Source organism: Rhinatrema bivittatum, chromosome 3, assembly GCF_901001135.1.
Source record: "Rhinatrema bivittatum chromosome 3, aRhiBiv1.1, whole genome shotgun sequence".
In the NCBI taxonomy this organism is placed as follows: domain Eukaryota; kingdom Metazoa; phylum Chordata; class Amphibia; order Gymnophiona; family Rhinatrematidae; genus Rhinatrema; species Rhinatrema bivittatum.
The window spans coordinates 3180482-3193343 of NC_042617.1; the positions used below are offsets into that span (position 1 = coordinate 3180482).

The following is a 12862-nucleotide window of genomic DNA, read 5'->3' on the forward strand; positions in this document are numbered from 1 at the left end:
TTTTAGTCGTCATTACTCCCGGAGAACGGTTCATAAAGTTGACAATCGACATGTGCCGCCTTTTCCTTGTTCGTAGAAAACATTTGCGCAATGTTAAAGAGATTTCGCCGGTTGTTTCGTGCCGTGGAGCAGGGAGCCGAAGCTAGACACGTCTGCTTCAGCTCATCCCCTCACGTCTTGATTGGTAGAATTAACTGAATGTCATCAGCGTAAATGTAATGAATTATCCCTAGTCCTGCCAGTAGATGACATAGGGGCAGCATGTATATATTAAAGAGGGTGGCAGACAGAGCTGAACCCTGGGGTACTCCGGTTTCGAGTTTAAGTTTTTTTTTTAAAGTGTTTTTTATCTGGACTTGGAAGAACCTATTGCTGAGGTAAGATTTGAACCAGTTAATCGTTTTGTCGCATAATCCAATTTCTTCTAGTCTTTTAAGTAATATTTGGTGGTTTACCGTATCAAATGCTGCGGATAAGCCTAGCATTATAAGGATGTAGTGTTTGCTGTTATCAAAACCTCTTTTTGATGTTGTCAGTTAATGAGAGAAGTAATGTCTCAGTGCTGTAGTGTTTACGGAAACCGTGTTGCGAAGGGTACAGGATGTTATCGTCTAGGTGTTCGGCTAACTGTTTCTGCACTGCTTTCTCTATTAATTTGGCTATTAATGGGAGGTTTGAGAATGGGCGGTAGTTATTGAGAATTAGGGGGTCACTGTTTTTCTTTTTGATTATTGGTTTTATGATTGCCCCTTTCAGTATGTCTGGCATTATTCCTTATCCTTATCCTGAGATGCATGGCAGTTTGTCATCCCATTCACCCAGTTGCATATAGTGGGGCCTTCGGTGTCAGTGCTCTCAGGATCTGGATATGGGCTATCCACAAGGAAGCTGATCTACAACAGACATACCTTCCAAGGTCTCAAAACACGCTGGTTGAGTTCTTCTCCCTTATGAGTGGTTGCTGGATCAACAGATTGTTAAAAGGTGAGGTGAAAGAGGCTATTTTAGCCAAAAGATCTTCATTCAAAAATTATAAGAAGGATCCAATAGAAGAAAATAGGATAAAGCATAAGCGTTGGCAAGTTAAATGTAAGACATTTATAAGACAGGCTAAGAGAGAATTTGAAAAGAAGTTGGTTATAGAGGCAAAAACTCACAGTAAAAGCTTTTTAAAATATATCTGAAGCAGAAACCCTGCGAGGGAGTCAGTTGGGACCGTTAGATGATCAAGGGGATAAAGGGGCACTTAGAGAAGATAAGGCCATCGCGGAAAGATTAAATGATTTCTTTACTTCGGTGTTTACTGAAGAGGACGTTGGGGAAATACCCATTCCAGAGAAGGTTTTCATGGGAAATGATTCAGAAGGACTGAACCAAATCACAGTGAACCTAGAAGATGTGGTCGGCCTGATTGTCAGTTTGTCAAAGTGTAGTAAATCACCTGGACCGGATGGTATACACCCCAGGGTTCTGAAGGAACTAAAAATGAAATTTCAGACCTATTAGTAAAAATTTGTAACCTATCATTAAAATCATCCATTGTACCTGAAGACTGGAGAGGGTGACTAATGTAACCCCAATATTTAAAAAGGGCTCCAGGGGCAATCTGGGAAACTACAGACCAGTTAGCCTGACTTCAGTGCCAGGAAAAATAGTGGAAAGTGTTCTAAAGATCAAAATCACAGAACATGTAGAAAAACATGGTTTAATGGAACAAAGTCAGCATGGCTTTAACCTAGGCAAGCCTTGCCTCACAAATCTGCTTCACTTTTTTGAAGGAGTTAATAAACATGTAGATAAAGGTGAACCAGTAGATGTAGTGTATTTGGATTTTCAGAAGGTGTTTTGACAAAGTTCCTCATGAGAGGCTTCTAGGAAAAGTAAAAAGTCATGGGATAGGTGGCGATGTCCTTTCGTGGATTACAAACTGGCTAAAAGACAGGAAACAGGATTAAATGGACAGTTTTCTCAGTGGAAGGGAGTGGGCAGTGGAGTGCCTCAGGGATCTGTATTGGGACCCTTACTTTTCACTATATTTATAAATGATCTGGAAAGGAATACGACGAGTGAGGTAATCAAATTTGCAGTTGATACAAAATTATTCAGAGTAGTTAAATCACCAGCAGATCATGATAAATTGCAGGAGGACCTTGTGAGACTGGAAAATTGGGCATCAAGATGGCAGATGAGATTTAATGTGGGTAAGTGCAAGGTGATGCATTTAGGGAAAAATAACCCATGCTATAGTTACACGATCTTAGGTTTCATATTAGGTACTTCCACCCAGGAAAGAGATCTACGCGTCATAGTGGATAATACATTGAAATTGTCGGTTCAGTTTTCTGCGGCAGTCAAAAAAAAACAAACAATGTTAGAAATTATTAGGAAAGGAATGGTGAATAATACAGAGGATGTCATAATGCCTCTGTATCGCTCCATGGTGAGACCGCACCTTGAATACTGTGTACAATTCTGGTCGCCGCATCTCAAGAAAGAGATAGATTCGATGAAGGTACAGAGAAGGGCAACCAAAATGATAAAGGGGATGGAACAGCTCTCCTATGAGGAAAGACTAAAGAGTTTAGGGCTGTTCAGCTTAGAGATGAGACTGCTATGGGGGGGATATGATAGTCTTTAAAATCATGAGAGGTCTAGAACGGGTAAATGTGTATCGGTTATTTACTCTTTCAGATAATAGAGGGACTAGGGGTCACTCCATGAAGATAGCATGTGGCATATTTAAAACTAATCGGAGAAAATTCTTTTTCAATTAAACTCTGGAATTTGCCAGAGGATGTGGTTAGTGCAGTTAGTATAGCTGGGTTTAAAAAAGGTTTGTATAAGTTCTTGGAGGAGAAATCCATTACCTGCTATTAATCAAGTTGACTTAGAAAATAGCCACTGCTATTACTAGCGTTAGTAGCATGGGATATACTTGGTTTTTGGGTACTTGTGACTTAGATTGGCCTTTGTGGGAAACAGGATGCTGGGATTGAATCCTTAGTCTGACCCAGTATGGCAATTTCTTATGTTCTTATGACTTTTTTTGGAGTCAGCCAACAATCTGCTTCACTGCTAGAGCCAAAAAGTCAGCTTTTTTTTTTTTTTTTACATTTTTCCAAGTAGGTTCGGCTCTGTTCCCAATGCTTTTCTGCTATGCTGGGATGCAGATCTCTATGCCTTTCCTCTAATCCTGTTAATTACAAGAGCAATTTAGAAAGTACTATGGGATTGTGTGAGAGTGGTTCTAATTGTTCCAGCATGACCAAGACCAATGTGGTTCTCATCTCCTGAGGTTATCTGAACAACTTTTGATTTCACTGAGCATATCTACATCCTCATCACTCAAGAGCATGGTTGTCTCTGCCATCCAAATCTGCTTTCTCCAGTTTTTACGGACTGGATGCTGAACCCACAGTAGTTTCTTCCCTACTTCTTAAGACGTGGAAGGTATGCTGGTCTCAAAGAAAGCCTTAGATAAGGAGGGCTTACAGTTTTAAATGAAGATTGGCGCCAGGTTGAAAATCACCTGGTTCTCTGGACCTGTTCACCTGTAGCCTACAGGACCTGCTTCACTACTTTTCCCTTTCTTCGTTAGTGCTGAGTCCTAAGTATACTTTGTGCCATCGCAGTTTACCATCAACAGGTAAAAGGTGCCCCAATCTCTACTCTTCCTTTGGTTTTCAAATTTATGAAAGGATTGTGGCACTCTAAACCTTCGGTCTTTAGGTTCTGGTGCCTTGGGACCTTAACGTCATTTTCACCCAACTTATCAAGCCTCCAATTGAACCTTTGGAGTCTGCTCCTTTGAAGTTCCTCACTTTAAAGGTGTTTCGGGTGGCCATGTCAGTTCTTATAAGCTTTGGTGCACTACTTATCTTCTCTGTAAATTAAAGTGATCCTTTGCATTCACCCTAAGTTCCTTCCTAAAGTGATGTTTGCTTTCTACATAAACCAAGCAATTGTGTTTTCTTTCCAAGGCTGCTGCTCATGAAGGTGAGAGCTCTTCATTCGCTAGATTGTAAGAGCCTTAACCTACTGTTTGAAAAGTAATCTGTCTCATCAAAAGTTTCTCAATTGTTTGCCTTTGATCTAATAGTTTAGGAGTGTAGTTACCAAAAGAACTATCAAATTGGATAGAGGACTGTATCCCGCACTGTTATGCAGTAGCTGCTTCACAAATCACAGATTCTGTCAAGACCCAAGTTAAAGCCATTGTGACTTCAGTGGCGCACTTAAGAGCTGCCTCGATTGAAGACATCTGTAGAACTGAGGGTTGGTTGTCTATCCGCACCTTTGCTACTGACTGGACAGCATGTCGAGAGATAACAATGGATTTAGTCAAGCAGTTTTACACAACTTCACCCAGTAGTCCACTCTCCACTAGTGGGGCCAGGTTACTTATGCATGGACAGGCCGATGCAATATGGTAGCACTAAAACAGTGCGTCCAAACTGGGCGCCCGCTTTCCTAACGTGTGCCCATCCACCTGTCCCGGTTGTGCGATGCAGTAGGCAAATGAGTCACAGCGTTAAAAAGGAGGCTTTAGGGGAAATTGTGCATCCCTAGCACCTCCCTGGCATCGGATGTGTGGCTTAAGAAAAAGGACTCTCAATTTTACGAGCATCTGTTTTCTTAACCTGTTCACAGTAATGGATTAGGAAAATGGAACTCTTAATTGAGCACCCATTTTCCTAACCTGACTGCTGGCAAGATTTTTTTTTTTTTTAACTTTTTGGTTCCTCCAACTTAATATTGCCATGATATTAAGTTGGAGGAATTACAGAAAAGCAGTATTTTCTGCATTTCTGTTAACTTTAGAAGCTCATTTATATTTTACATAGATTGCACATTTAATTTTTTTACATAGGTTGGGTAATAGCTAATAGCCTCATCAACATGAATTTACATGTGATGAGCGCTATTAGCTACACGCTGGTTTGTTGCGCGTTTTGGACGTGCTAAGCCCCTTATTGCATAAAGCGTTATGGACGCGTGTCCAAGTGCTCGTTAACCTGTGCACTAGGCTTAGTGCACGATATTGCCTTAGCCTGAGAGTGTTCTGCTATGCAACCCTCAGCTTGGGACTCTCGTGTGTCATGGCTAATGTTTTGCTCACTTATAAACATGGTCGAATTAGCCAAGCTTAATTCCCATCTTCTTCTCTGGAGAGTCAGCCTCCTTGCTAAAACTTGCTAAGCTCTCAAATTTGTCTGAGAAACTCACAAAATGGCATGCATGCAGGAACCACTTTTCAAAAACAGTGAACTTTTACTGAGCTCTGAAACATGGATTCATTTGGTGCTCTCTGATATTGTCCCTGTATTTCATGGCTAATTCATCCTGCTAAGGAGAACCTTATTTACAAGTAAGCAAACTTGCTATTTCAATGTAACTTTTTTTTACAATTGTTTTTCACCAGCTTTTGACTGAGACAAGTTTTTATATACTGAAAAGCATTTTGGTGTTTCAGGGTTGAGTCTACTAGTTCTTGCACAGAGGGACACTAATGAAGAAAAATGAGGTTTAGGTTTTATTTCTTCTCTTCTGGTGCTTATTGTAAGAGCAACAGTCTGATGCAAAGTATGATATTCCATGTGCTCCATATGCCTTAGTATTTCTCAGCATTCTCCTTCAAAGTGACTTTTTATTTCATGAGTTTTGATACTCTTCAGACTTTGTTGAATAATGCAGTCATAGTATCTTGCAGAAGGACACAATTATTTCCAGAAAGGAACTGAAAAGAAATGTTTGTTTTTCTTTCTTTTGCTTTTTTCCCCACCTTTCTCCTCCCACTGCACATATCTTTTATCCTACTTGTCTTTTCTTCCTACTACACTTGGCGTATCCCTTCTTACTGGTCGTCTCATCCCTTTTGCTTCATGGATGATCCCCCTCCCTTCTTTCCTCTTCTCCTGCTGCATTTCTGCAGGAGGTGCGGTGACTCAACAAGTTCCTGTCCAGGCCATCCAGGTACACCAAGCCACACAGCAGACGTCTCCTTCCAGCGATAGCAGTTCTGACCTCATACAGACCTCATCCAGCGGAACAGGTAATAGGACATCTCCATCACCGTACCCTCTGACTTGGGTGGTATCAAGTACTAAGAGAGTTTGCACATAACTGAAACTATTTAACAATGACTGTTTCTTTCTTTTTTTTTTTTTACCTCCTTGTAGCACTTACAATTATTCTCCTTGATTGTTGGGTTTCTTTCACAAGAAAATCTTATGAGAGATGGATGTGAGAGCTAAATGGGTCATTGCACGCTTGGGTATAAATGTCTTGATTAGGAATAAGGTTATTTCAACTTAATTTCCTGCCTAGATAGGCTCAAGGCAGCTTACAAAAACACACTATAAAATGAGCAAACCACATCAAATGCAGTTATTAAACCTTTATTTGAGCATTAATCACCCATCTTCATAAGTAATTTAATTTAAAAACACAAATTTAAAAAAGATGGGAAACCCCCCCCCCCCCCCACAAAACACTAATCAAAATCATTAAATCTAAACAACCACATAGAATCAGAACAGGTCCCTTTAAAAATCAATGTAAAGCAAATTAAGATCCATTTTAAAAGGGGTTAAAAGCAGTCAATTAAACTATGCAACAGTAATAGCCACAAAGATTACCTAAAAGGAGAATTAGTCAAACTTTACATAGCTTTCTGAAGCCAAAGTAATCTTCCATCAATCTCCGTTCTTGGGATGGCATTTAGTGCGCTTAAGACCCACCAATGAAAAGGCTTTTCTCAACTCTCTTCATCGCACAGCTGATAAGGACGGTGAAGTAAGAAACGCCTCTTGAGAAGAAGAAAGCTGGCTTTTTGGTACATGTAGTTCCAAACACTGCTTGAGATACAATCCATTAAGTGTGTAAGTCAATGAAAAATAAACATTAAAATTTTAAAATGGATTCTAAACACCACTGGGAGCCAATGTAGGCTTTTTAATGGCAGATAATGCCCCTGAGTTTTAAGTTTAAAAGTAGCCGAGCAGCAGTATTTTGGATGAGTTGCAATCTTTGTATTTGCTTCTTTTTTAGTCCCACATATAAAGAATTACAGTAATCGAGGTGTGCCATAATTGATGCATGGATCACCGTTGCAAGATCTTCTCTAGATAGGTAAGGGCGTAAATTCTGGATCAAACTGAACTACGCTAAGGAGGCCCAAATTACAGTAATGTGGGATTGCACATTCAGCTAAGCATCTAGGGTTTCACCTAGAATTTTGACTTCAGAGTTATGTATCACAAACTGAGATAGGGGAACATTTGTAGAACCTCTCCTTATCTAGAGTGCCTCTGTTTTAAGAGGGTTTAACTTGAATTTAACCTACAAATGCACATTAAAGTTAAATTCTTTCCGTCTAATATGCTCCCTACATACAAATTTAATGTACACACATAGTTTATTGAAGTAAATTGTTACCGCACTATGATGGAACATGACTAACTGTAATCTATACCACTTACTTTATTCATTATCGTGCCTTGCTGTAAACCGTTGTGATGGTTATCTAACTTAACGACGGTATAGAAGAGCTTTTAAATAAAAATAAATAAATAAATTTATTTGCACCCATCCATTCCCAAATTTTCTTAAGCATATTTTCTCATGGTTATAAGGTTGTTTCCCAATTCAAATAAATTTGACACATCTGTGTATATTAAACATTTTTAAACCAGCTGATCTAAAGTCCCCTGAGGCTGAATGTAAGTATTTAACAGAAGGGACAGGATTGACCCTATAAATTAGCTACCAAGAACTAGATTAACAATCTTTAGTTTCTGACTTTTCCCTTCAAAAATAAGAGAAACTACGTGTAAAGAATAATCAGAAAGGGTTTAAGCCACGTTCACATTCATTAACCTGTTAAATAAATAAAATAAACTACTCTATCGCTCTGCCCTCGATACCAAGTTCTCTTAAATGGTCAATCAAAATATCATGATATTGAAGGCTGAAGTCAAATCTAATAGTGGCATAAATCAGCCCCATTTTCTAAGCTCCTACAAAGATCGGTTAAAGGAAATGGCATTTCAGTGCTCAAACTGGATGGAAACCCAAATGAGACAGGTCCAAGTAGATATGATCTTACAACATTTGAATCAATTTTTGAGCTACTGCTTATTTAGTTTGCTTGGAAATGGCAAGTTAGAGACCAGTCGCTGGTTCTCAGCCATCCTAAAATCACCTCTCTGTTTCTGGAAAAATTCCATGATGTAAAGAATAATCTGAAAGGGTTTGTTTAAGCCACATACACATTCATTAACCAGCCACACTGGGCAAAAATCAAGTGCTATAAGTGGTGGCCTTTTCTAAATTAGTTCACTAGAGCTTAACTATTGCAATTGACACATTCAAAAGGGCTCCTAAAATAAAGGTCTTAGAATCTAAATCTTTATAGCTTTTTTGCCTAAAACGATTTACAAGATCATTGCAGTTTAATGCTGTATGCTTGAACCACTGCTTTAAATAATGCTTTAGGCTGGTTGGTTTTTTTCCTGAGTTAGCCCTGTGAGGGAGACTACTTTTTTTTGTGGGTTCTTTTATATCTTCCTTAGTTCATACATTATATTCCTTATGCTGTTAGACCAGTCCAGCACGTAGGTTTGCACGCCTACTAACAGATGGATTCAGAAGACATTGTTTTGCATGACATCACCAGTATGTAGGATGGTATAGTTCAGGCAAAAGCTAGCATTGTCTCCAGCTGATGATGGCATGCTCTGCACTGGTATGTAGGATCCTTGGCTCGTAGGCTTCAGTTTGTGATCTGAACTGGTAAAACGTTTGTCAGCCTTGCTCCCAGAGCAACAGCTTGTTTTTCACTGGGGAAAAACATCCCTTGTAACAGGCTCCCTGAATTGGTTGAAGCTGAGTGAGCCTTATTAGCAAGGTTCCCTGTGGAGTCTGGTAGAGTTTGGTGGGGGAGGGGGGGATGTAATTAGCTCGAGTGCTTCTTTTGAGCAGACTTTCTCTTTTAGTCTTTCTCCCGCCCCCGCACACACACACACCAGGTTCTGCAGCAGAAGAGGAGCTAGAATAGAACAGCCCTCTGTTTTTGCAGAAAAGGGAATTGTCCTCCCAAAGAAGACAGTGGTTTGTCATCCCACAAGGATGAGTTTGCCTCATTTCCCAGGTAGTTTCATCCCTCAGGATATCTAATTCCAGGGTTGATGGGCACTCATGGGAGATCCCATTCTCCAAGGAGTTCACTAGCAGTTGAAAAATGTTACTTTCAATAAGGTGATAGAGGAGATGCTTTTGACTGAATGAGAATCCCCTGAGGGGAGGACTCAGAAGTGTGAAGACCATGAACAAGCTGTATCCGACGCCTGCAGAAGTCATCTTCTTTTTTGGATAATGTGGATCAATGCCCTTGTTTCAGCTGTGACACGCAAGACAGCTTTCCTGGTGGAAGAGGAGACAACTCTTCAAAATTCTCAGGATAGAAAGATTCCCTCTTAAAATAGGTTTTCTAGCTGTGCAGGTCTCCATTTCTTGTGGTAAAGTGACACAAGCTATGTTGAGTTGTATGTAGCAGTTACTGGAAAGTCAGGTGGTGGCCCAGTTGGAATCAGGGTAGACTTTTGGCAGACACATTAAATGATCTCAATTTCCTTTAGGTCTATGGCTTATGATGCTGTGGCCAGAAGGCTATTATAGCTATATCACTAGGTGGCAGATGGCATTCAAGTCTCACCTTAGCCATCTATCCCTTTACAGGGAAGCTATTGTTTGAAGATGACTTGGAAAAATTAATCAAGGATCTTGGGGAAAGTAAACCTCAAACTTCCAGAAGATAGGTTATTTAACTTCCTTGGCCTTCAGGAGCTGCAATACAGACTGAAGAAGCAGTCTTTTCAAATGAGGCGACATTGGAGGAGCCTACCACAATAAAGCTAGCTAGAGCCCACAGAGCGCTCGCAAAACCCCGGAATGGCCAATCCCGGACATTGTGGTTTGCTTTCATGAATACGTGGTGAAGGAGCAAATCATGAAACAAGCACGGACACTGCGCGATCTACACTGGCATGGTCACAAAATTGAACTCTTTCAGGATCTGTCTCCGGTAAAGATTTTAAAAAGATTTTCGGGAACTAGTACAGGCATTGCGCTCCAGGAATCATAAATATAAGTGGCTGTTTCCTTTCAGATTGCTATTCACTATCAATGGAATTTCTTCAAGAGTCCGAACAGTGGAGGAAGCAAGGACAATTATGACTGCAGCAGGCATACCAGTAGGCCCTAACACTACGGTGAGCCCCTATAACGCTCCTCTGCAAAAGGACCCTAGTGCTCATTGGCAAAGAGTCTCCTACATCGGAAAGAGACTGCGTCGGCAATCGGACGATGGGAAGGCCCAGTGGGATAGTGAGACCTGAAGCAAAACTGGGCAGTTGAGATCTCAGTTAGAGAGGGCTCAGGAGCAGGTCATCTTGAAGCCAGCGCACTGGAGCTTTAAAGATTGACTTTCACCAATTCAATGTGAAAATGTGGTTTATTGCAGTACAATTGATATGACTAATATCTTGTTAGTAGGGAGGGAAAAGTTTAATGTTATGATATTGGGGCGGGGGGGCTGTGATTTCTCCCGGGGCTGTTTTAACTGGTGCCGTCATTCCTCAAAGAAGAGTATAGCGGACGGTGGAGGGAAGGGGAGGGGGGGAACTCGCTGAGCAGGATTGGCTAGTCGCTCTATCCATACTTTTCACGAGTTGGTTCCATATAGGTATTAAGCCATGATGCTGAAACCTATCCAAATAGGTGGTATACTGCCTCCACAGGTTGTTGTTAGGAATATTCGGTGAGGGGAACAAGGCTATCATAGATGAGATGGGTTCCTTAAAGATCTTATCATGGAATGTTAAAGGTTTGAATACGTATGCTACACGATGCGGTTAGAGCAAAGGCAGATATACTCTTATGTCAGGAAACACACTTAAGAAAACAACATGAAAGACTAATGTTACCACACAAATTCCCTACAGAGTATTTCGCCTCTGCTTCTAAAGCTTCTAAATATACTGGGGTAGGGATACTGCTCGCACAAAATTTGGCGGTGGAGGTTTGTTCTGTGATCCGGGATGAGGAAGGTCAATTAATTGTGGTGAAATTTAAGTTGGGAAAAGATATGTATACATTAATGAACATATATGCTCCGAATACAAATCAAGGGATTTTTTTTGAGAAATTATCTATATTAAACAATGGGCCGATGGCTTCTTGATAATAGCAGGGGACTTCAATATTACCAATTACCCATTTCTAGATAACAGTGGAACTGCGGGAGGGCCTACCAAGAGGAGCAGGAGGGCTTTAAAATCTTATCACTGATTGTGACCTTCTTGATGTCTGGCGTTTTATACCATCCCACTGAGAGAAACTACACATTTTTCTCCAAAGTTCACAATGTGTACTCTAGACTTAATTTTTTCTTGGTAGATAAGTCTCTGGTTAACAAAGTGTCAGACTCGGGGATACATGAGATCACATGGTCTGACCATGCTGCAATATGGCTTTCATTAGCAGGACTGGGGGTCTCCCAGGGGCAGAGAATCTGGCGTTTGAATGAAAGTATCCTGGATGATGACACTTATTGCTCTAATTTAGCAAGGGAAATGGTGGAATACTTGGAGGCAAATGACACTGGGGACATTTCAAAAGAATATCCTCTGGAACTGTTTCAAACAGTGGCAAGAGGAAAAATTATTGCAAGGGCCTCATACTTAACTTTTTGTTTTTTTAAGGAAGAGTGTAGGTCCAAGCTTCTGTCGAGTATAGCTCGGTTAGAGCTTAGACATAAAAGACAAGTGGACACACGGGTTGGGATCAAACTGGACAAGCTTAGGAGTGAATTAAGAGTTGGATATGGAACGAATTGTGTTTCAATTAGAGTAAAGCAAGAGCATTTCGAGGGAGGAAATAGGGCTAGTAAAATTCTTGCCAGAAAATTTAAAAAACGAAGCACCTACAACCAGATAATTAAAATAAAGGGAAGACGGGAGGGAATTTTTTCAGACAGGACATCAGGACCCGTTTTCCCAATTCTACAAGGAGTTATATACTAGGACAGATATTGCCAACAATTAACATTGAACAACATTTGAACGGTTTAAGGATACCCCAAGTATCACAACAGCACAGAGATTCCATAAATAGGGAGATAACGGAAACTGAAGTTCTCCATGTAATCAAGGAGTTTGAAAGTAGGCAAAGCACCTGGACGGGATGGAATTTCAGCTGGTTTTTATAAAAAACAAAAACAAACTCCAGTCTCTGGTTGCGAAGCCACTCTCTCAGGCCTTTAATGAGTTATTGATCACCAGCACTATTGATGCTGCAGCTAACTGTGCAGGTCTTACAGTTCTACCAAAGCCGGGACGTGATGCAACATTATGTGGGTCCTACAGGCCAATCTCCCTTATCAATCTGGACCTCAAGTTATTGGCAAAAATTTTAGCTAATAGATTAAGGGGTAGTAAGTGAGTTAATTTACTCTGATAAAACAGAGTTTATGCCAGGACACTTAGCAGCTGATAATGTCAGGAGGGTAATTAACCTTATCTGGAAAACGCAGAACCCCAAAACTTCATTGGCTTTGCTCACTGTGGACGCAGAGAAAGCCTTTGATATGGTCCGCTGGGACTATTTATTTTTATTACTGGAAAAACTGGGGCTGGGTGGAAATTTTTCCACATAGATTGGTAAACTTTATAGTAACCCTAGTGCGCGCATAAGAGTAAATGGTGGACTTTCCGAGGCTTTCCGAATTGGACGGGGAACCAGACAAGGCTGTCCATTATCGCCATTACTTTTCGCTTTATACCTGGAACCTCTGGCCATTAAA

At 40.6% G+C, this 12862-nt stretch overlaps 1 protein-coding gene across 3 annotated transcripts in view; it reads left to right on the forward strand.

The window, feature by feature from the left end:
- Positions 1–12862, forward strand: part of SRF (serum response factor) — a 240623-nt gene that overhangs the window by 180000 nt on the left and 47761 nt on the right. For all 3 annotated transcript variants that reach the window (XM_029592815.1, XM_029592816.1, XM_029592814.1), the window contains one exon: positions 5933–6052. In XM_029592815.1, coding sequence (XP_029448675.1) covers positions 5933–6052 — 120 coding nt within the window. The remainder of the gene's footprint in view (positions 1–5932; positions 6053–12862) is intronic.